The sequence below is a fragment of the Mus caroli genome, unplaced genomic scaffold (assembly GCF_978045245.1).
Source record: "Mus caroli unplaced genomic scaffold, Mus_caroli_1 scaffold_13, whole genome shotgun sequence".
Taxonomy (NCBI): domain Eukaryota; kingdom Metazoa; phylum Chordata; class Mammalia; order Rodentia; family Muridae; genus Mus; species Mus caroli.
In genome coordinates this window covers 62125900-62148836 of record NW_028227268.1, presented here as the reverse complement: position 1 = coordinate 62148836, position 22937 = coordinate 62125900, and the positions used below count along the sequence as shown (strand labels likewise).

The 22937-nt window shown below is 51.8% G+C and overlaps 1 protein-coding gene across 1 annotated transcript; it reads left to right on the top strand.

The window, feature by feature from the left end:
- Positions 1-546: 546 nt before the first annotated feature.
- Positions 547-21198, top strand: Map2k3 (mitogen-activated protein kinase kinase 3). The gene is made up of 12 exons (XM_021176697.3): positions 547-785; positions 10440-10506; positions 10864-10912; positions 11711-11824; positions 12045-12164; positions 13225-13341; positions 14073-14124; positions 15249-15376; positions 15716-15793; positions 18503-18642; positions 19638-19683; positions 20248-21198. The coding sequence occupies exons 1-12, from the start codon at positions 737-739 to the stop codon at positions 20329-20331; spliced, it is 1044 nt and encodes a 347-aa protein (XP_021032356.1). The 5' UTR covers positions 547-736; the 3' UTR covers positions 20332-21198.
- The last annotated feature ends 1739 nt before the right edge of the window (positions 21199-22937 follow it).

Below are 22937 nucleotides of genomic sequence, written 5' to 3'. Positions count from 1 at the left end.
CTCATAGACGCTGGACTTAAACGCGTGCTCATTCAGCAAGGCGCAGTAAACTCTTTCCCACAGTCGGTGAACACTCACCTGGCACGCGCCCGCCGTGGGATCGCTCTTTTCCTGCTGCCCTAGGAGGCAAGCCGGTGGTCGCCGCTCTCTTCAGGGGAGCACATGGACGCTCATCCTCGGTATGGCTCAGCCATTTAGGAGTCTAGTCTCACTCAGGGAACACTTTTAACCCCACGGAGCACATCGGCCCGGCCCGGCCACCCTAGAGATCTTGGGATTTTCCAGATTGCGACCCGCACACGCTGCGCCATAGGGGGGCACAGGCTGGGGCACCCAGGACCACGCTAGCACAATCCCCCCAAGTGGGTAGGGCTGTCATCTTGATGGCAAGAGGGCGGAGCCGAGCTGTTCTAAGTGGAAAGCTGGGTTGGATTCCGGCTCTTGGAGGGTGGGGTTTGTGCGTGACAGTCAGGGCGGCGTCTGATAGGTTGGGGCCTTTTCAGGCGGGCCAATCAGTACGATGGGCGGGGCCTGCGTGGCGCCGTCGGCAGGCGTCCGGCGCTGCCCAGTGTGGCTGTGGCGCCGCCCGCCTCGGACGCTTGGAACCGTCGCGTCTGTGTCGCCTGTCGCCCATCGCCTGCCGCCGCTGCCAGCCACCAGCAGCCATGAGCGCGCCCGGCCCCGGTGTAGTCTGCTGTCCTCTAGATTAGTGCTCTCCGCCGCGACGGTCCGCAGCATGGAGTCGCCCGCCGCGAGCCCGCCGGCCAGCTTGCCTCAGACCAAAGGTAGGCTCTCCCGCCCTGTCGCGCGGCCCGTGCCACATTCAATTTGAGCCCGCCCGTGACCCTGGACTCCCTTCCGGGCTGGGCACAGACATCTGCACTCCAACCCAGGACTGGGTCCAGCCCAAGCCCGGGACCTCACGGGACCTCATTGGAATCCGGATCTTAGGCCGTGGGACTTCACCCAGGCAGGACGTTGTTCTCACTCCACTCCCAAGTCTGTAGCCTCACCGTGAGCTCCTCATTTAGGCTTCCGGGCTTCATCCTGGACTCAGCCAGGATTTCAGTGATCCCTGCTAGAGGGTCTTTGGGCTGCTCTAGCCCCCTCAGGCCAGGCTCTTGGATTTTGTCCAGGCTGGAATTTACTCTGGGCCCCAGGGCTGTGTTCCCAATGCCGGAAACCTGTCTACTCTTGAATTCAGAACTCCTCCACTCTTCCAACTCCTTCCATCCTTGTGAATGCTCCTTTGCCCCATGTCTTGTTGGCCTGCACACTGGCCGCCTGCACTCCTCCCTAAGGCTGTCCCTGTAGAACTTCCTGGCGTCTCCACTTCGCAGCTCTGCCCATGCTACCTGCTACTCAGTTGCAGTCTTCTCACTGAGTTTTCGGAGCTGACCGATTCTTGCACCTAGTGTTTCTTAGTCTGCTGCTCTTAGACCTGCTGTTTGTCCTTGGGCTAGCAGCAGGCCAGGGGCTGACTGTACAAGGCTTGGACTTGTCTTCTCCAATTAACTGTCTTTCCTGGAAATTTCTGTGAGGTGGCAGTGGTGCTGCGTGGGCTGCAGCAGCAGCATTTGTCATGGGAAGTGAGGGGGACAAGATTTGGAGGTCAGAATGCTTTTTTTTTTTCCCCAGGAAGAGAGAAGGATGTTTTTTTGACATGTCAGAGACTCAGTAGGTTGATCTGCAGAAATGATTTCCAAGCTGGACCTGGAGATATGAATAGGTTGACCCTCTGAATTCTGAACTGATTCACCTATGGCTAGTCTCTGGGCATGTCTAGGACTTATTCATGAAATGGATATTAGGGGCATGATGTGAGATTGAATGTAGAGTGGTTTGAAGCAAGCACGTCTGAGATGATCGAGAATCCAGCATAGCACCCAGCACATAGTAGGTACCCAGGGGCAAATAGTTGTTGCACTTCCTTGACTGTCTCCAGCTTTCCTCCTGCAGAGGCTCAGCCCTGTGGGGTCAGGGCTCAGTTTTGGATTGCAGCTGCAGAGCACAGAGGACAGGAATGGTGGACACCTAAGAGGGCACTTGTGCAGTGGTGGCCTTCTCTCCTTCTGACCTAGCAAATCTCAACCTCAGGAGTCCTGGTCCTGGTCAGGCTGTCCTGAGCAGGCAGGGGCCTTTTGGGTCCCCTGCAGCTGGCTTCCATGGCCCTGCAGGAGCCTAGTGGGCGGGGTAATTGCATCTTACATAAGTGGGAGACCAGATCCCTGACCATTGCCCAACTTCTGTGAGTAACTAGGGAGGCACTTATTGGGGGAGGTGGCTGGGGAGGGCCTTGCAGTGCAGACCTCGTGGAACTTGAGAACCAGGAAATTAGATGCTGCTCCACTCAGGAAGGGTTTGGAAGCAGTGTTTGTTTTGGAGGCATTTCAGCTCTTCCAGGCAAGAGATGCCTCACTAAAATAAAAGTTGCAATTGCAGATCACAGCTGAAGAGATTGTGAGTGATAGGGAGACCATGGGCTTTCATGTGCTTGGTGACTTGAGGCCTGGCACTGGACGTTCCGGGCCTCTCTTCTGAGTGTGAGTTTGCAGATTGTAGGTTAGGTAACAAGGTATTGGATGGTTTGGGTGGAGGCTTTTTCCTCGGCCAGAATCCCTGTAGCCTTTTAGGGGTCTGGAAATAGCTGTAGTGGGAAACTGACAATATCCATTCACCACAACTCTAAGAGGTTTTTTTTTCTTTTTTCCACGTGTTATACAGTGCTTTGTTTATTACTCATCACCCCATTTGCCCATAAACAGAGGCTGGGGAGCACTTACCATTCACAGAGGCTGCACAGCTGTGTTGGCAGAGCACAGCTACAGCAGGTTCTGTGATGATCTCCCCAGGGCTCCGTCCATTCGTTCCCATGTGAGGTGCTTAGGGGAGCCATGGGACCCTGGTCATCACCCCCATGTCGCCCCCATGGAGCGTGAGGTCTGCTGAACAGAGGACCACCTATCATGCATGCAGTCTTTACAGTGGATGCTTCCCCCAGTGTGACCCTGCAACCGGTGCAAAGTGGAGACCTTGGCAAGGCCATACCAATGTGGACCCTGACAGGAACTCTTTTTCACCTTTGCAGGAGACTTAAATTAAAAATTACACACACAACTGGGCAATGGTGGTGCACGCCTTTAATTCCAGCACTTGGGAGACAGCAGAGGCAGGCGGATTTCTGAGTTTGAGGTCAGCCTGGTCTACAGAGTGAGTTCCAGGACAGCCAGAGCTACACAGAGAAACCCCGTCTTGAAAAGCCAAAACCAAAAAAAAAAAAAAATATATATATATATATATGCATGCCACATGTAGTATACTTTGTGGGTATCAGTTCTTTCAGTTCAGTCTTGTGGATCAACCTTCCACCATGTGGGTTTCAGGCATGGACCTTAGATCATTAGACTTGATAGTAAGTACTCTTACCTGCAGGGCCATCTTGCTAGCCTATTTGCAGAGGACTTTGAACACAGCGGGGAGTGGTAGCACCTGACCTTTGGTGGGGACTGCAACTTTATCTATGAACTTCCCACTGCACGGTTGGCAGCCTAGTTCTTTGTGCCCAAGCCTAGGAAGTTCTCCCAACATGTGTAAGGCATGTAGGTCCCACAACTTTGTTGACATCTCCTGTCTCCTTGCTCATTAGTGGGTCACTGGCTGCCATCTGAGACCAAAGACAGCTGGTACAGGGGCACATGTTGTGGTCTGGGTTTGCATGTCTTGTTTGTCCTTGTGCATATTGTCAGGGATGGCCTTTGACACTCTGTTGGAGGTGTCATCATTGGAGTTCATCAGTGGCTGGTGGCTCTGGCAGCCCAGTGAGGCTAAGGAGCACTGAATGTCTTGTCCTGGTCCTGTCTGCTATGGTTATAAGCTTTCCTCCTGTCCCAGGAGTTGGAAAGACTAGAGGGTGGCACCTTGGGGACTCCCCCCCACCCCCCACCCCGTCCTGGTGTGACGCACAGGAAACTCTCTATCAGCCAGCCTGTGGCTCAGGGCCTGAAGGCAGTAAAGTTCCCAGTCAGCCTGTGTGGGGAGAGGCAGCCAGGCTTCCGGTGGGTGAGTCAGCAGACACTGGGTGCTGACTCACCACAGGCATGCCAGTCACTGCCTATAGCTTAAAGGGGCAATGCCAGGCAGGGGTTACATACCTGTAGGCTGCCCCTGGTCCTGGGCTGGACATCACAGGTGACGGTCTGCTCTGGATTTTCAGTTGAGCTGGGATTCTGGGCAGATCCTCCTGTCCTGTCCAGGAACTTCCTCTGTTAGGTAAATGACTCTTGCTTCCTCTTGCTCACCACAGACGAGTAGATGGCAGCTGTTGTTGACGGCCCCTGGCCCAGGGAACAAGGTCTGGTAAGAGCCAGGAGCAGTGGCCTTGCAGGGTCAGCCAGCTTGAACTGCCTCGGTCAGATGCCTACTCTGCCCATTTTGCAATGTAACATTGAACACATTGTATCTAGTACATTCTTGATACTTTGATTAGGTTTTAGTCCAGTGAGTATGGGACATCTTTCAGAGAAGAAGCTGGAGTGCTCCCCTCCCCCCCTTCCCAGGAAAGATGAGCACGGGAGCCTTGCCTGTATGGATGCAGATGGCATTATCCAGCGGCATTGCAGCTATGTTATAATGGGCCTAGGATCCCAACCTGACTCTTACTTCCTCATCAGGGCAAATAGCATATCTTCTTTGACTCTCAGTCCGCTTCTGGGCAGTGGGAGGAAGCACCTCTCCCCTGCAGGGTGGTAGTAAAGATGGGAGATAGAGTTCCCCAAACAAATGGCATCTGTCATTATTTAATTGTTGGGATTCTGGCTGCTTCTCATTGGGAGGTGAATAAATGGCTTCTGATGATGTATTCATAGGATTTGTGACACGAGGCTTCTTGGGTCAGAAAGCCAGAGTTTGCCAAGCTCTAGGACAACCTTCCTAATGCTACGACCCTTTAATATAATAGTTCCTTATGTTGTGGTGACCCCTGCCATACAATCATTTGCATTGCTATTTCATAACTGCAGTTTTGCTACAGTTATGAATTGTAGTGTGAATATTTGTGGTTTCCAGTGGTCTTAGCCGACCCTTGTGAAAAGGTTGTTTGAGCCCCCAAAGGGGTCTCGACCCACAGGTTGAGAACCCCGAGCTCTCGGCTCTCTTTCTCCTCTGCTTCCTAAGCCTGCTTCCTAAGCCGTAAGCTACCATTGCCGCCTAAACTGCCTGAGGCAATCAGGAAGGGGAGCAGAGAACTGAGGTAGTCTGTCCCTTCTGTAGATCTGTCTCTGTCACTCAGCCTTGTTGACCAGTGGCCTCGAAAGCATAGGTGAGGGAAGCTCAGGAGGTGCAAGGCTGACCTCAGGGTACAATCTCCTGGGCTAGTTTCTCAGGTGGGAGAATTTCATCCATGTCAGACCTGGTGCTAGCCTGGGGAGTGAGGGAGTGAGTGAGTGGGCAGCAGGACTCAGGTGTGCATTCTCTCACACCTCCCCTTGATTGTTTGTCCATGTTGCCCATAGCTGTCAGGCCTGTGTGCCCAGCAGCCCCTATAGATTTTTCTTCCCCCATTGCAGGTAAAGAGCAGAGACAATGGCAGCTTGCCCTATCTTACTAGGGCACGTAGACTACAGGCCTAGTGATACCTGGCCTTGGCAGGGTCAGCGGCTTCCTAGCCCTCCCTACTTCCTAGCCCTGCCTGCAGGGTTGTGGTAGTAGTGCCTCCGCTGAGCTGGAGTCCAGGGCTGCCCTGGCTGCTTCTCTGGATGCTCTCTGTCCAGCAGCAGAAGTCTGGACCCTGATCAGCTCAACAGGACCCTCCTTGCATGTATGGGCCCATAGTGAAGCCTGCTCCTGCTTTCCCTTCCCTCCAACTTTCTCCCTCCCCCTTTGCTCCCCATTGTCTTTCCTCCTCCTTCTCCTCCTCCTCCTCCTCCTCCTCCTTTTCTTTTTGAGACCTAATTACAAATGTGCCCCACCCCATGGTTTTATGTGCTGTTGAGGATCAAGCTCAGGGTCTCTGAGGATTCAAGTCAGGGCCTCATGCACACTAGGTAAGCATTCTACCAGTTGAGTTATATCGCCAGTTTTTCAAGTTGAGCTTATTAGCAATCAGTTGGTGGAGGCAAGAGGAGCAGAAGTTCAATGTTGTGGTTCAATAGCTGTGGTGGTGCATACCTTTAATCTCTGCACTTAGCAGGAAGAGGCCATTGTGGGACTCTGTCTCAAAATGAAAAAGTCAGTGTCATCCTCAGCTGTATAGTATACAATGAGGTCTTACGTGACACTGCCTTAAAATATACAGATAAATAAAATTGAACTTTGGTGTGCCCAAAGTATGTTTATCCCCCTGTCCTACAGAGGCCCAGGCTGTTCCACACTGTCAACTACAGGATATCTCGGAAGAGGCAGAAGCTGGAGTCTGATGTCTAGGACCACCGTGCCTCTTCTCTCTTGGTTTTGGTTTCATTTGTGTTGGGACTTGAGTGGAAGGGAAGTTCTGTATGGGGGTTGCTGAGGTGCTGGTTTAGGACAGTTCAGAGTCTATGTGGGTGAGTGTTTCTCTGGCTGCCCCAACCTGTGTGTCGTCTGCCTGTATGGCTGTGTGAACAGCCTTGGCTTTTGGTCACCTGCATCATTGCAGGTGCTACCAAGTTCAGGTGTTTGTCTTGAGTCAGCAAGTGTGCAATGACAGGCCAGGCTCCTTGGACACAGGGCTGAAAAGGCTCCTGGATATTAGCAGCAGGGTTTGGACATAGTAAAAATGTAGCTGGTGGTGTCGGGGCTGGGGGTGGGGGTGGGGTCCAAGGGTCAGTACTTTGGCCTGGCACATGATAACACACTGAATTGCCACGAGAGTGGGCTGAATTGCCACAGGAGGAATGATTTTTAGGAGAAGGGAAATGAGCATGACAGTCCTCAGGATGAAGGTTTAGTGAGGTCTGGCCCGAGGAGAAGAACTCTTGCTTATGTTGACCTGTGAGGCCAGTACTGGGTCCTGGAATTGGTTGGGGCTCTGCCCCTGGAAGAAGACTCGGCCCTTTTCCATCTATGCTTGGCCCTGCTGCCATGCCCAGGGGGCTCAGTCCTTCCATGCTTACCCTATCCCTTATCAAGTGCTCACCTGACTTCCAGGCACTCGAAGTTGGCACAGTTTATCTACCTAGGGATAGCTGCTCACCAGAAAAGCTTGCCCTTCTTTTTGGTGCTCAGTTTATCCCGCTCAGATGTGGATGGCCTAGCATGTTCTCTGAAAGACTGCTTCATGCAGACAGCCAGCTGAGTGGGCAGATGGGACATTTTGCTTCTGACACTTAAGTGGCAGTATTAGCTTCTTCCAATTTGGTTGCCCAGGCCCAGGAGCCAGGGGCGGGGATCATAAACAAGGCATGGGTGCCATTTTAGTCCTTGGATACCATGGGGTGGGACTTACTGTCTTATGGCGACTGCTCCCGTGGCCTGCTCTCAGACTATCCCTGCTGATGGTTGGATGTTAGAACAAGTGGGTCTGTTCAGGGTCATATCCTTACCCCACCAGATGCCCACAATGCCCTTTGTCAAGCTGTCTCTCCTCTCTGACCGACTTGTACAGTGAAAAACTTTGCCTCATGGAGCTGTAATGTGGAGGTGGCCTCAGATAGCAACCCCATCCCCCACCCCCACCCTGATCCTCTGTTGGGAGGTCTGCCATTCCTCTACACATCACACTGAGGCCCTGGTGCCCAGAGAGGTGTAATCATGTGTCTGAGAGTGCAGAACAAAGAAGGGGCTGAGTGAGGGTTGAGCCCAGCCACTTGGCTCCAGAGTGGCTTGTTGGGGAAAGTAACTGCGAGAATCTACAGTAGAGGCTGGGAAGACTCAGGAACAGCAGAGGACTAAGATGCAGCATCAAGGGTAGAGAGAATGGTATGTGCAAAGCAGATACAGTGGGAAACAAGGTGGCTCACCCAGGGAAGTGTGAGGGGACGACGGTGCAAGGGCAGCAGAGGGGGCCAGAATTTCACCCTATCTGTGGGAACTTCATTATCATGGCTGGAACCTCAGGTTAGTGGTTGAACCCCTCTCAGCTTCAGTGTCCCCACTTTCTGCCTGGGGAGCTGCTGTGAGGTTGGAGTGAGCTATTTTGACGCCTAGCACTGGGCTGGCCTGCACAAAGGACCCTGCGATCCTGGCAGGCTTGTGGTTTGCTCATGGTGGCCAAGAGCCTCTGTTTGTTGTGGTGACAGTCACCACCTTGGGCCACACCTGGGTAGCCCCAGGCTGCCTGACCATCTGGGCCAAGCCCTGACATTGGCATTGAATAGTGCCAGCAGTGGCTGGTGGCTCGAGGCCTCTCTCTGGGTTGTCCCCAATGTGGCCTTGCCCATCCCCTCTGACAGTTGGCATAGCTGTTCTGGTAGCTCAGGTCACTCCTAACTTAGGCTGGTGGCCCTGTTAGGGTAGTTGGCTGTGTGCTGCCCAGGCTGGGACAATAAAAAGACCTCACCACCATATCCAGCAGGCAGGTATAGGCATGGCCTTGACAGATGGGGCAATTGAGGCTTAGCAAAAGGCAGAGCTTATAACATCTCCCAACCCACTGCCAGAGACACAGGAGAGCAGAAAGTGGAGGTGATGTGGGTGGGTAGCAGTATAAGCCCTCTTAGACAGGTTTGTCAGGGCTGGGGGTCAGGCTGTGACTCTAGATGTTCTAAGCAGAGTTGTGTATTTTATTACAGAATATTTTATATTTTGGTTACAGAGAACCTCATGTCAGGAATGCAAACTAGATACCACAGGCCAAAGTGCAGAGAAATAGCTTGCACGTGTGCCAGTCTGGGTCCATGCAGAGTTTCTGCAGCTGTCTACCTCTACTCCTAGCACGTGTAACCAGATGTGGTGCCTGGCAAAGACTAGGACCCACAGGTGCATGAGACTCAGGACCTGTCCCTCCAGCACAGGGACAATCTCCCCCCTCCCCCTGAAGGGGTCTGCAGTGAGTCCAGCTGCCTCCCTTGATCTTCTGGTCCGTACTTTTGAAAGCCACTCTGGGCTGGCCTGAATACACAGGCCTTACTGCCTTAGTCACACCCCAAGCTCTATATTGTGCATAGCTATGGCTGGATCTGCCAGAAACTGGTTTAGATGTGGCTTCAGGAGCTAGGTGGCCAGAGTGAGCTGGTGGCAGTTTGCAGGATGCAGTGTAACTCTCTGGGAAGGGCAGACACTTGGTCACTGCTTTCCTGCTCTGTGTGACACTGAGGAGACTTGTCACATCTACCTCTCTCATCCTGCTTCTCTCTCACATTTTCTCCTCTGGTGGGGATCAGAGCCCCTGCTTCCTGGAGAAGTCAAGACTGAAAGAGTCAGTGCCTGCTGCCAGTGGTGGGCGCTGAGCCACATGGCCCTACAAGTAGGAGGTGGAAGTCCTAGGGCAGTTCATGCCAGTTGTGCACCAGGCCATGTCCTCATTGCCCCAGTGGGTGTCTATGCTCTGGTTTGACCAGTGGGTAAACTGAGGCTCTGAGTGTGGAAATACAGTGAGCAGGGAATAGAACTCAGTCTCAGGCACTCCCCCACGAAGCTTGACCCTGTGGAAGGACACAGTGCGGCAAGGGTTATTGTCATAAAGTCCCATGGCCAGAGTGGACGGCTTCCGCAGCAGGTATTGGAGAGGAGGGTAGGCAGTTCTCATAGGCCACCTAGGAAGGCTCTGCCTGTGCTTGATTTCAAGCCTCTCTTTGGCTAAGGGGTGGCATCTCCCATGGCTCCACTTATCTTCCTTTTCTGTACCCGTTTCCTCTATTATAAGGATACCAGTAGGGTTGAGAGAACACTTACCTGGGATTCTTCCCCTATATATGCACATGCACACATGCAAACACACTCACCAGCCTTGTCACAGGATTAGGGCCAACCCTAATGATATCATTTTGATTTAATTGGCCACAAAAATCCCACCATTTTCCAAATAAGGTCACATTCTTGGGCACTGGGGGGTCAAGACTTCAGTATATAAGTTTTGAAAGACACAGCTCAGCCCATAGCAAGAGACGTAGGACACAAGCTTTTGTGTGGTTGGGAACACTGGTACTGGGCAGACGACATTCCATTCCTGGCAGTAAGAGGCCTGGAAACTCATGCATAGCTGAGCATTTGAGTGTGTGTGTGTGTGTGTGTGTGTGTGTGCTATAGGCACAGCTGTCTGATGCCTCCCAGCTGCAGGGCAGCTCCCAGGAGGGTGGGGCTTGTCTCTGCTATTGTGGGAGGAGAAGGACTGAACCTGCTCCCCAGACTGAGTGGACCATGCTCTGCCTACCCCAAAGCCCTGAGACTCTCTGGGTACTGATCATACTGACTCTCAGACGTGTGTGTGTGTGTGTGTGTACCAGGGATCTGAGTGACCTCTGGGCCTAGCTTTGCACAGCCCAGGACTGAATGTTGACCAGATCCCCGTCTTTTCTCCACTTCAGGAAAATCCAAGAGGAAAAAGGACTTACGGATATCCTGTGTGTCCAAGCCACCTGTGTCCAACCCCACGTGAGTCTGCCTTAAGTTTCTCACTTTGTTGAGACTTGGAGAGGCCTCCTAGTGGAGGCCAGGGGTATGAGTAAGAAGCAGGAATATGGGGGTCAGAGGTGGGTGAGAGAGCAGTCTCTTCTCATCCTGCCCTGGGTGGCTCCAGAGGGTCAGGAGCATTGGCTGTTTGTCCCATGCCTTCCCAGTCCTTGTCTTGGGGTCTCTGTCAGGGCTACACCGTTACACTTTACCTTGTAGATGCTCAACAATCACTGGGCTGAGGTGACTGTAAGCTGCCCCCATGGCCAGCGTGTTTCACCCTCACCCCTTCCCCCTCCATAGCTCCTTCTCTCAGAGAAGCTTGTGCTTTTTCCACAGACCGCCCCGGAACCTGGACTCCCGGACCTTCATCACTATCGGAGACAGAGTAGGTGGTAACTAGACACTGAGAGGCCTCCATAGGGCCACTGAGAGGTAGCTCTGCGTGGTAGCCGGAGCTGGGCCCCGGGGAGGAGCTTACCGCTTATCGCGCTGGTGGCTGTAGCCCTGGGCTATCTGCCCTTAGACCTCCTCTCTGGAAGAAGTACATTCCACCTGCCTGATAGGGAGGGGTGTGAGGAACGCAGAGCTGCCACACTGCCTACCTCAGAGTGTGGGCTATGAATCCCACATGAAATCTGTATCACCTGGAAGCAACATGTGGGACATGTAGGCTCCTGGGCTCCCCAGACCCCAGGTCAGACCCTAGATTCCATATTGTCCATACCCCTGAGTGCCTTGGAAGGCCACCTACTATTGAGAAGCCTGATTTGGGGATGTATACCAGGGCAGAGTAGGCCGGGAGCCTCTTCTTGGAAGATCCTCCCTCCCCAAGCCCTGTCACTGCCTGGTGTTCTGTTAGTCCAGTTGTGTAATCCCATGTCTCTCACTCAGGGGAGGGAACTCCCACAAAGGGTCAGTAGGTGATTGGCTAATAGCTCCTGTTGTTGAGATGTGTGTGGAAGACTTCTCCCAACATCTCCGAGTTTTTGGTTTTGCACCCATTTTATAGAGATCAGCGGTAGGGTCAGATTGGCTCAGCTCTTTCCACGGGGTCACACAGCATGGCGTGTAGTAGCTGTGAGCTCAAATCTGACCAGCTGGCCCTCTGCTTTTCTCTGGGTGAGGGACAAGAGCCGGTTTCCAGCTTGGTGTCTACCAACCACCTCTCCCTTTGCCTCTTAAGAACTTCGAAGTGGAGGCTGATGACTTGGTGACCATCTCAGAGCTGGGTCGTGGAGCCTACGGGGTGGTAGAGAAGGTGCGGCATGCTCAGAGTGGTACCATCATGGCTGTCAAGGTAAGCAGGGCTTCACCCTACCTGGAGTAGCACTGGAGGAGGCACTGGCTGAGCTTCAGGGTGACTGTCTACTTGTGGCTCTGTCCCTCACTGTCATCGCCAGGTTGAGGCAGAACTTCTCAGACAAGTCAGGGCCATGGATTCCCCAAGGTTCCTGGCCCTCATGGACTGGGTTAGGGGAACAGCCTAGTCGTGGCCCTGACATGTGACTCTCCTATAGCGCATCCGGGCCACCGTGAACACACAGGAGCAGAAACGTCTGCTTATGGACCTAGACATCAACATGCGCACGGTCGACTGCTTCTACACTGTCACCTTCTATGGTGCCCTCTTCAGAGAGGTAGGCTCTGTCTCTGCCCACCTCTTGCCAATCACGACTGCCATTCCACTCCTATTGTGTGGAGTTCCTGGGACCTTTGGGTATAGGGGAGTTATACTCAAGGTATAGGGAGTACCCTTCACCTGATGCAGCTTGGCTGGGCTCTTCCTGAGAGGCAGGCTTTCCTGTTCCTGACCCACTCTGTGCCTCAGATTCCTTGTCTGAAGATTAAACAGGTGTCTGAGCAGTTCTCTTCAGGTTGTGGTCAGGGGCCTGGAGCTCCGGGGCAGCTGAGATTTGTGTTTGTGGTCGTTTGCTTTCTGTTAGCCCCGTAGTGGCCATTCAGGGCAAGCATCCAGGGGAGAAGCACTGTGAAGGGGTGAGGATCTGGGCTAGATTTTAGGTGTATGTTAGGGTAGAGGAATGGAGGGTAAAGCAAGGTGCAGGGTCTAGGAGCAAGAGCATAGAGCTGCCGTTGGAAGCATATAGTACGCACCAGAGTCAGGATGGAACAGGGACTTCCCATGATGACCTGCCATCTTGGAGTTCTTGAGTGGTCCATGATGTTTCTCTGCCCTGGCTTTCCTTTGGGTCCCTCTCAAGTCCCAGTGGTGGCTCAGACCCCACTTTATGCATCTCATGTGGTGGACTAAGCACCTTGTGTAAGTGTCAGCCAACTCATCCCAAGGCTATGTGGGTTTGCTGGGGAGAAGAAAGGTCATTTGCCAGTGAAGAAATTCAGTTCTTGTCCCTTTATGTCCTGACTTGAAAGTCTCAGGACACACTAGGTTCCGGTTTGCTTGGGAACACTGTTATACTAAGGCACAGATGGGGGAGGCTAGGGCGAGGGAGCATGAACTGCATGGTGAGGTGCCAGAGAGGCCGATCTGAAAGGCAGACGGCGATGGGGAGGGGTGAGAAGTGGGGTGAGAAGGGTCATTGTGTCCCTTCCCAGGTGGAGGCTGGACCTGGTGCTCACAGCGAGGCTGTTAAGATCAGGGCTGGAGAAGCCTGGGAGTCTGTAGACTATCCAGGGCTGGGCAGCACTGGGGGACCAGCTAAGCACTGAATGTTCTCACAGGGGGATGTATGGATCTGCATGGAGCTCATGGATACTTCCCTGGATAAGTTCTACCGGAAGGTGCTGGAGAAGAATATGAAAATTCCGGAAGACATCCTGGGGGAGATCGCTGTGTCTGTGAGTGGCCTCGCTCTACCCAGCATGCACAGGACCTGCTGTGTGGCAGAGTTTTGGCAGAGCAGCTGTCCCCTCTAAGACTCAGTACTTCTGAAGCCTGAGAGCAGTACCTTGCTGAAGAGGCCCCAGGGATGGGGCTCTTCAGGCTGGACTGCTCCCTGCTTCCAAACCGTGAGTGCGGCTCTCATGTTCCCACTCACTTTGAAGAAAGTGCGGTGTGTCCCACTGCCTTGTACTCAGATGCCGCCTGACAGCTATTGGAGGTCCAGGCTGCTTTGGGGAGATGTTTGCTTTCTGAGCCTGCTGTTTCTAGAGGAGGGCAGCAACTCTGGTTTGAGCATTGAAACAGGGCGGGCAGTGGAATCAAGGATGCCCTTTAATCCTGTTTGCATCTGGAAGCGTTTAAACCACCCTGTGCCTCAGGCTCTTTTTTTTTTTTTTTTTTTTTTGTCTTTTTTTGTCTAATCTCTAGAGGTGGCTCATGGGGGAGTGAGAGAAACTTGGGGGCCTGGTAGGTCTTGGTGAAAGCCCTTAGGAGGCACTGCTTGGGATTTGTGGAGCAGGAGGAAGGCAGGAAGCTGACATGTTTGTCCTAGGACAGCCAGGATGATGGGCAGATTTGGGGCGTAGGCAGGAGCTGGGGTGTGTTTAGAGGAGATGGGGTTCTACTGCTGTGTTATGATTTCTGTTACCTGGAATAATAGCAGCCCTGCCTCTCCTGCCCCATTCAGATCGTGCGGGCCCTGGAGCACCTGCATAGCAAGCTGTCTGTGATCCACAGAGGTCAGTGTCCTCCATCAGCCACAGAGGCTCAGGGAGGGACAGACTGTGATATACCTGGTGGGGACTAGGCCACTTTCTGCATTTGTGCCTTTGGCTCTGCCTGCTGCACTCTGAATAGGAGGAACTAAGTGGATCCCAGTTTTTTCTGAGCTCCATGGCCTGCTTCTCTCTCTCTCTCTCTCTCTCTCTCTCTCTCTCTCTCTCTCTCACACACACACACACACATAAAGATGTATTTATTTATTATATGTAAATGTAAGTGCATCAGATCTCATTACGGATGGTTGTGAGCCACCATGTGGTTGCTGGAACTTGAACTCAGGACCTTCTGAAGAGCAGTCAGTGCTTTAACCACTGAGCCATCTCTCCAGCCCCATGGCCCGCTTCTCATTCATATTTACATTTCCTGTGCTGTGGAACACCTAGGTTGTGGCATGTCACACTAGGACTCTGATACAAGCCCCCTTACCCCACACATGACCATCCTGGACTCTTCTGGGATTCCTTTAACCCCATGGCCACTAGTCTGGGCTTCCCCCTCCAGGGTTGTACTTATTAAATATCAGCCTCCCATTAACTTGGTTGCACTGTACCTAGAAAACGAAGGAGGCTAAGTGGACTTCGATGACCAGCACCCATCCCATTCTGTCCTCGGGTCATCATTGTTGGCTCTTTGGCATGGAACCTTCCCGTCTTTTTTGGGGCATCTTTGTCTTTTTCACATCCATGTGGCCCTTTGCTTGGAGGCTCCTGCCTCCTGTGAGACAGGGGATGGGTGGGGCTCCTCATTTGCATGCACAGACCCATCTGCATACCTTCACTCCCCCTCATTGTTCACCCACTACCTTCTGCTTGCTGGATTTGTGTCCATAGCAGGTGATGTGCTTGGGTAGCCTCGAGGTAGACTCTCCAGAGCTCAGATGTTTCTCTTTGGTTGGGATAGGCTGAAGTTCATTTTGATTTGTCATCCAGCCTAGTGATGGGGCCTGGTGCTGCAGATCTCACTGCCTCTGTTTCCTTGGCTAATCCTTGGGGCATTGGGTAGCATGCTGCTGGCCCACAGGGCACTGGAGAAGGTAGCATCCCATTTGGCATGGACTGAGAAAGGTCTGCTCTTCTTCTAGATGTGAAGCCATCCAATGTCCTCATCAACAAGGAAGGGCATGTGAAGATGTGCGACTTTGGCATCAGTGGCTACCTGGTGGACTCTGTGGCAAAGACAATGGATGCTGGCTGCAAGCCTTACATGGCCGTGAGTCAGGGCATCCCTGCAAGGTGGAAACCAGGACAAGATTTTGCCTCTGTGCAGTGGGCTGGCTTTTTCCAGCCGTACCTCCAGTCTTAGGGACTCTGCCACCATTTACCTGTACTCCATGATCTCTGTTTGGATGAACTTGTGTTCTCTGTTGTTAGGAACATGGGGATCCTTAAGACTGGTGGCCTGGTGGGAAGGCAGGGGTTGGCTCTGGCTCTTGCTGGCCTATATCATGCAGTCAGGAGAACCTAATGGTATTCTGTTTTGGTGTAGAAGAGAAAAGGTCTAGTTGAGGGAGCCTTGTTGGGTGTTCAAGACTTTTGGTCTTTCTTGCAGCCTGAGAGGATCAACCCTGAACTGAATCAGAAGGGCTACAATGTCAAGTCTGATGTCTGGAGCCTCGGCATCACCATGGTACGTCTGGGGCTGGGCTCAGCACTTGCTGGTCTGTTGGGGTGGATGTATGTCTGTATAGGGTCTGTGGGTTCCATCAAACATTTCTATTTGAGTACGAGGATATCTGGGAGTTGTAGGACCCTTTCCTGACCATCATGATTGTTCTCTGTATTCTGTGATTTCAGCCTTTTCTCTAGAGCCACTGGTGTAGATCAGGAAATCCCAGCCAATGCTAAGTTTAGTTGTTGCCATGCAAGTAAATCAAGAAGGTAAACTCTTAGCTGGGCATGATGGTACCTTCCTGTGATATGATTCCTATGGTAGCATCCTTTTTAAATGGGTATCCTCAGCTTCATAATAAATTAGAGGGTAGCTTGGCCTTCATGAGCCCTTGTCTCAATATCCTTCCCAACACTCAAAAACAAAACAAAACAAAAAACCAAAACAGTGTCTGGTCCCCCCTAAATAGGAACCTATTGCTGTAGGTTCCTTTTGTGTTTCTCTAGGTTCAGTAGCATGAGGCTATAGATCCTGGCTTGTGGAGGCTGAAAGGACCCTTGGTTTGGAGGGAGGAGCAGGGCCCAGACCATTAGGATTGAGTTGGATCAGACAAAGCTAAGTCCAGGTGTGGAGATGGACTTTTTTGCCTTCTAGAACTGCCTGGCTGAGAGCTCTGATTCACCTATTGATCTGATAAAACAATAACCAATGACCAAAAGGGACTTGGGGAGGAAAGGGTTTATTTTGGCTTACAGTTTTCCAGTTGCACCCCTTTACTAAGGGGAATCCGGGCAAGAACTGAAGCAGAAGCCACGAGGAGTGCTACTTCCTGGCTTGCTCAGCCTGCTTTGTTACATTACCCAAGATCACTAGCCCAAAGGTTGGGTTGAGTGCCTATGGTGAGCTGGGGTATCCTACATCAATCGAGAGAATGCACAGGCTTGCCCACAGGCCAGTCTGGGGTGGGGGGTACCTGTTTTCAGTTGAGGTTCCCTTTTCCCAAATGACTTTAGCTTGTGTAGAGTTGACGCAAAACTAGCCAGCAAAATGTTACAGTGAAGTTAAACTCTTTGAAAATGGGGACACTTCTGTACTGCACACATGTGAGAAAGTGATATAGCAAGAATAGTCTATCTTCCATTGCAAAGATATTTAACAGAAAGGGACATTCTGACCGTCAGGAGTCACAGTTACCAAGATATGTTGTCCACTTTCTTCGTTCCTCCTGTCTAATTGTTTTGAGACTGTTCAAGTTCCCATGATTGATCTCATGACTATTGGGGAAGATATTTTGTTATTTTTAAAAAGGCTTTATCTTGAAGGCAGGGTTTTACAGTAGGGTTTTCAGGCCCTAGGAACAGGAGCAAGGCTTGGACTGTCTTCTAGAACCTCTTCCTCCAGGTTCACCACTTATGTTTATCCTTGGCCCAACATTTCCACTTAAAATACTCCCCCACTCCCACCCCCCAGGAGCAACGGTACGACGGTTCAATGCATCCCTCTTGGCCTGGGAGCTCTGGGCACACAAATTTCCTGTGTCTCAGAATACAAGGGAGTTACCTTGCACAGACACAGGTCACACTCTGAACCAAGAAGGCCCTGAGTGGTGTCACCATCTCCACTGCTGTCTCTGACACTCAGTCATTATAGGGGCTGGCTGTGATAGGTAAACTGTCTTATGTCTTTGTGTTGAGGTAGTTTTTGTTTATCTTTTTCTAAACTCTTTTAAAAAAAATCATCAGGCTGGGCTGGGTAATGTATACCTTTAATACCAAGAGGCAGAGACAGAGGCAGGTAGATCTCTGAGTTCAAGGCCAGCCTGGTCTACAGAGTCAGTTCCAGGACAGCCAGAGCTACACAGAGAAACCCTGTCTGGAAAAACCAAAAACAGACAAGATGTTTGAGGTCCATACTCTGGTGCTTTTTGGTTAGGTATATGGGTGCTACTGAGCTTTCTCTTGCAGTCTGCAGAAAGGTCCCGCAGTAGATTCTGGAAATGCTGCATGCAGTTCTGTCCTGTGGGCGGGCACACATATGACACACACTGTCTTCCCATTCATGCTGTTCCCACGTTGGTTGGAAAGGCATGGAACCTGACAGGAAAGTCCCTCATCAGCATAGTTTCTAGTGCTCTATGTGGGGCCAGTTGCAGTTGCTATAGAGGTCTCCTCCATTCCTTACTGTGGTCACAACCTGTCACTGAGGCCTTCCACTGCACCCATCAGGAAGTATCCATGAAGGAGTCCGCCACTCCCTGTTGGCCTAACTAGTAAAAACAACAGCTGGATAGGTGGCCCTGGATACTGAAGTCTGTGTTACTGAAGAGGAAGTAGCTGGGCCAACAGGGGCTTAGGACTGGACCCAGTGAGGTACTTTGATTACTGCTGCCTTATGGGAAAGGTGTATGTGGCTGCCACTCCTCATGTTTGACACGCTGTCTAGAACCCAAGTTGTTAAATACAAATCATCCAATTTTAGAGTGTTTGAAAAAAAATTAAAAAAAAACAGTGAGGGTTAAACCCAGCCCAGGGTGAGTCTGAGCTGGGTCTGCCAGTCCAGTCAGAGGAGCTTCAGTAGTTAGTTGGCCTGCTGCTTGGTATGAGGGCAGTCAGTGTCAGCCCTCATACCAAGGCCTGGCCTGGGGTGCTGGGGAATTATGGGTAAGATCCCTTCCTCGTCATGCTTCTGGGTACCAAATGAACCTGCTGACTGCTGTCCCTACTTCAGATCGAGATGGCCATTCTGCGATTCCCTTACGAGTCTTGGGGCACACCGTTCCAGCAGCTGAAGCAGGTGGTGGAGGAACCATCCCCGCAGCTCCCAGCGGACCAGTTCTCCCCTGAGTTTGTGGACTTCACTAGCCAGTGGTGAGTATCTGGGCTGCGTCCCTTCCTTCTGCAGCAAGATAACCCTTGAGCCACCTGGTATCAAAAGGCAGGAGGTAAAGCTAGCTCCAGCATGAGTAAAAGCTTTTAGTCCCAGTGGTAGCTTTTAGTTCTAGTCTTTGCAGAAAAGGATGAATCAGGTAGCCCCAAAGAGTAGAGGGATTTTGTGTGTGTGTGTGTGTGTGTGTATGTGTAGTAACATATATTACGGAACATTAAAATGCATAATGAAGTTGCTTTTTTGTTGTTTAGAAGTTTTTACTGAATTACAGAAAGTTAATCCCAGCACTTGGGAGGCAGAGAAAGGATCTCTGTGAGTTAGAGGACAGCCAGGGCTATTCAGAGAAACCCTGTCTCAAAAAAAAAAAAGATGTTTGAAGTTACAAAAGAGTAAGAAAAGTGTTATACAGACGAGCTCTCTAACCATAATTAAATAACTGCATGGAAAGTAAAAGTATTCTTATAACTCTTGGGTTATAAAAGAGATTTAGAAAATACATTTTTAAGAGGAAACTAGTGAGAGCAAACCAGTGTTTGTATGTTTGGCCCAGAGATGCTCAGAGAACAAGTCGAAGCCTCTCAGCAGAAAACAAGAAAAGCTGCAGGCCCAGGAGACCAGTAACGCAGTCATTGATTAGTTTGCCTCTTGTTGGTTAGACTTTATGTTCCGGAACCAATGACTGGAGTCCTCCCTTCTGATAAAGGATAATCTAGCCTGTGGTTTTGGCAGAGCATGTTGGGGTTGGTGCCACAGACCTAGCCTGGGTCACTATAGAGACCACTGGTCTCCAAGAGGCAGGGAAAGTTGCTGCAAGACTATATAGTTAGTACCCACGGACCCCACGCCACTTGGCCAGACCCCCAGACAGCTCGCTCCATCTCTGAGCCCCAGGAGTGTGCTGCTCAATGGGGGCAAGCCCAGCCTGTCTGGATCCGCTTCCTCCGCGTGAGCCTGTCTTCACTGCCCTCTTTCCTAGCCTAAGGAAGAACCCCGCAGAGCGCATGAGCTACCTGGAGCTGATGGTGAGTGTGCAGGGAAGTGCCTGCCCTGTCCCCTGTGCTGTGTGGTGGCTGTGTGGGGCTGGGTGGGACTGTCTGGAAGAGGGTTGCACCCCAGGGTAGAGGGGTAGCTCTTCTGCCTGGCCCTTGTATGTGCTTGTGTAGTTTCACCTTCACCCATGCCTGTACCCCAGGCCTTGTGGAAAGGTGCATGGGTCTGTGACAGTGGGGCACAGGAGTCACTGTGGCATCAGGGAAGGCTTCCTAGAGGAGATTCCATTTGAGCTGAGCCTGGAAGGATGGGTATGGGCTCTTTGCTAATGAAGGAAGGGTAGAGGGTCTGGTAGGGCAGAAGTTTGGTACCCTTGAGGAAAGAGATGTTTGTGTGGCAGGAGGGGCTCTTGTAGGAGGGTGAGGCAGAGCCACCCACAGAGCTTTGATGGTTTTGGAGGGCTTCTAGGGGCAGCGGTCCTAGATGGACCAGCAGGAGTTGGCCAGGTAGGAGGAGCATGAAAAGAGGGAACCTCTCCTTTATACTTTCTCCTGTACCCCTTCACCCCTAGAAATTGTACCTCTCTTTCCTACCAGGAACATCCATTCTTCACCTTGCACAAAACTAAGAAGACAGACATTGCTGCCTTTGTGAAGGAGATCCTGGGAGAGGATTCATAGGGACTGGCCCGGGACCCCACTGGTCTGCCAGCATCCATACATCCGTGCTGGGGCAGCACTTACCTACAGCCATAAGCTACTGCCATTCTGTTCCTGGGCATTCGAGAAATTAAGGGGTTGTTCCTGTCGGTTTCTGCAACTAGCTGTCCCAAGTGCCAAAGAACCAGACCTCAGGGGCTCCCAGCCAGGCCATATGTGCCCCACAGTGCCTCTGCTGTTGCTGCTCCCAGGGTCTCAGGCCTCTACCCAAGGGATGAATTTGGAGGGGCCTGTGTACCCTGGCAAATGCTGTTGCTTCTTGGAGAGCAGGCAGCCGGTGTCTCTCTGGACAGGCCATAGCCTTGGTACTATCCTGGATGCCACGCAGGTTGTATATATATTTTAAATCACAACTGAATGAATGGACTTCGTACACTGTGGCCTGGATCAGGGACATCTCTATCCTGTCTCAGGTGCTGAGGACACACTATGAGGACGAGCCATGTGAATCTCCTAAGGCTTTCCTGAGAGACGTACTGAGCTTCCCAAGGCCTTCCCCCAGCACTGGCCAATGGTCTCTGAGGGACACGCTGTCCTCAGACAGCCCCTGGTTACCACCTTTAGTGGTATCTGCCTTTCCCTTTGAACTATTATTCCTGTTGCCTTTTGCTTTGTGGGTGTTGCTGGGTTTTCTTGCATGGTTTGGAGCTGATCACTTAACCCTGGGTGCCAGCAGGCTCACAGCCACCCAGTGCTCGGACTGGAGTCTGCAAGGATGGCTCAAGCTCTTGGCTCAAAGCCACGAGGGAGCTGTACCAACTCTCCAGGTGTGACCAGCTCATGGAAGCTAATAGGTTTACTTTGGTGGTGTTTTTAAAAAAAAGAAAATCTATTTTTGTGAAGAAAGGCCTGCCTCTTCCAGCCTTTTTCTGGGCAGGAACCTATTGCTGTTTTAATTAAAAAAAAAAAAAAAAAAAAAAAAAGAAAGAAAAAATCGTGTGAGACTGACTGTGGCAAGCCTGCTCTTTCTTGGGGAGTTGTGGAGCCCTAGGCGAAATCCTTACTTTGGGACCATGCGGGACAATATTGCTAGGGCCTGGAGGCTGCCAGCCCACCAGAGCCTCATACTTGGCCACAGGCCACAGGTGCTCCCAAGGTGCTGGGCTGAGGTGCTTCATTCCATGGCCACCTAGGCTAGGCCCCTGTAGAGGCAACCTGACTCACTGCCATCCAAGTGATGGTCCCCGAGGTAGAGATGACTGGGTAGGAAGCAGCAGGCTCCACATTGTTTGCACTGCTATCTCAGCTGTAAGCTGAGAGAATATGCCCGGAGAGCTCCCTAACACTTAGTCAGAGCCAGCTGGGGCCGAGGGCAGGTAGTGATGCCTGCAAGAAGGCTCTGAGGGTGCGGCTTGGTATAACACCCTTGCTAGGTCAGCGTGGCTCTGTGCTTCTTGAGATGTGGACTGGGAGACTTGCATAGGCCCTGTTATTCCTGTTCTCCTGTAAGCAGGAATGTGTCATCTCAGGCACTGGTGGATTCAGGACAGTATCCTAAAGGACCTGTGTCCATACACTACTCTATGAGGTCATCAGGATCTAGTGACTGCTTCTTCTAGCTTGACAAACACAGGCACTCAGCCACAGTTCTCTGGAGGGTTACTCCCTGCTAGGAAGGACTCATGTGCTCATGCCCAAGTCAGAAGACTGGAGTGTAACTTCAGGCACAGGTGGGCCATGGGGAGAGTCAGCCCACACAGTTTGACAGCAGGGCCTTGGTGTGCCTGGGAGAGTACACAACCCCATGGGTTCTCTGTCACCACTCTTCCTTCACCTCTGTGCAGTAGTTTCCCAGGTTCATAGTTTCACGGAGCCTCTCGCCTTTAGACATAGGTTGGTTTTTACCCCCAAGGTTTGTGTTGGTGGGTCCTGTCTCAGGATGGCCATGACTTAAAAGAATGGCCCACTAGTCCCAGCACCATCAGGACACATGTGCCCTGCCACTGTATTCCTGTAAAAGGAAACTGCCAATCCTTAAAGGGACTTGGTTAACTTTCGTTGAAGAATAACATAAAGGTAGAACCTATGTCCTGCCGTGAGTACCCACAGGCTAAAGTGGGCGGGCGTTTCTTCTTGCGCATGCGCAGGTTCTTCCTTGCAGCTGTCCGTAGTCTAGGGCGCGGCCAGATCGCCTTTTCCCTGGCCGCCAGGAGGCGGCAAAGCCTCGACCTAGTCCTGCCCTGCTAGCCTCTGTAGGTTCTGCAGGGTACAGTGCTGTTCAAACAGGGCTGAGGGAGCCGGCTCTGTAGCTGGCAAACCATTCCACTTCTAGAGTGCAGCGCGCTTTACAGAGTGTCCCGCGGCTGACCAGACAGGCTCTGTAGAGCAGATAACAATTTGCAGTTCTCCACCACGTGGGGCTCCAAAGGACTTAATAATTCAGTTTGCTGAAATTTGCCTAGTACCTCACAACACATTCCTCTTTATAGTACTGCAAATAGTGGTTTCAGTCCTCTTACTGTTTGGAAACCTTAGCCCACCGTCCAGTGTGCAGATCACATTGACATTTCAAAGCATGGCCCCATGGCTACAGTGAAGGTCCCACCGCAGGCTCCTTGCTTAGTGGC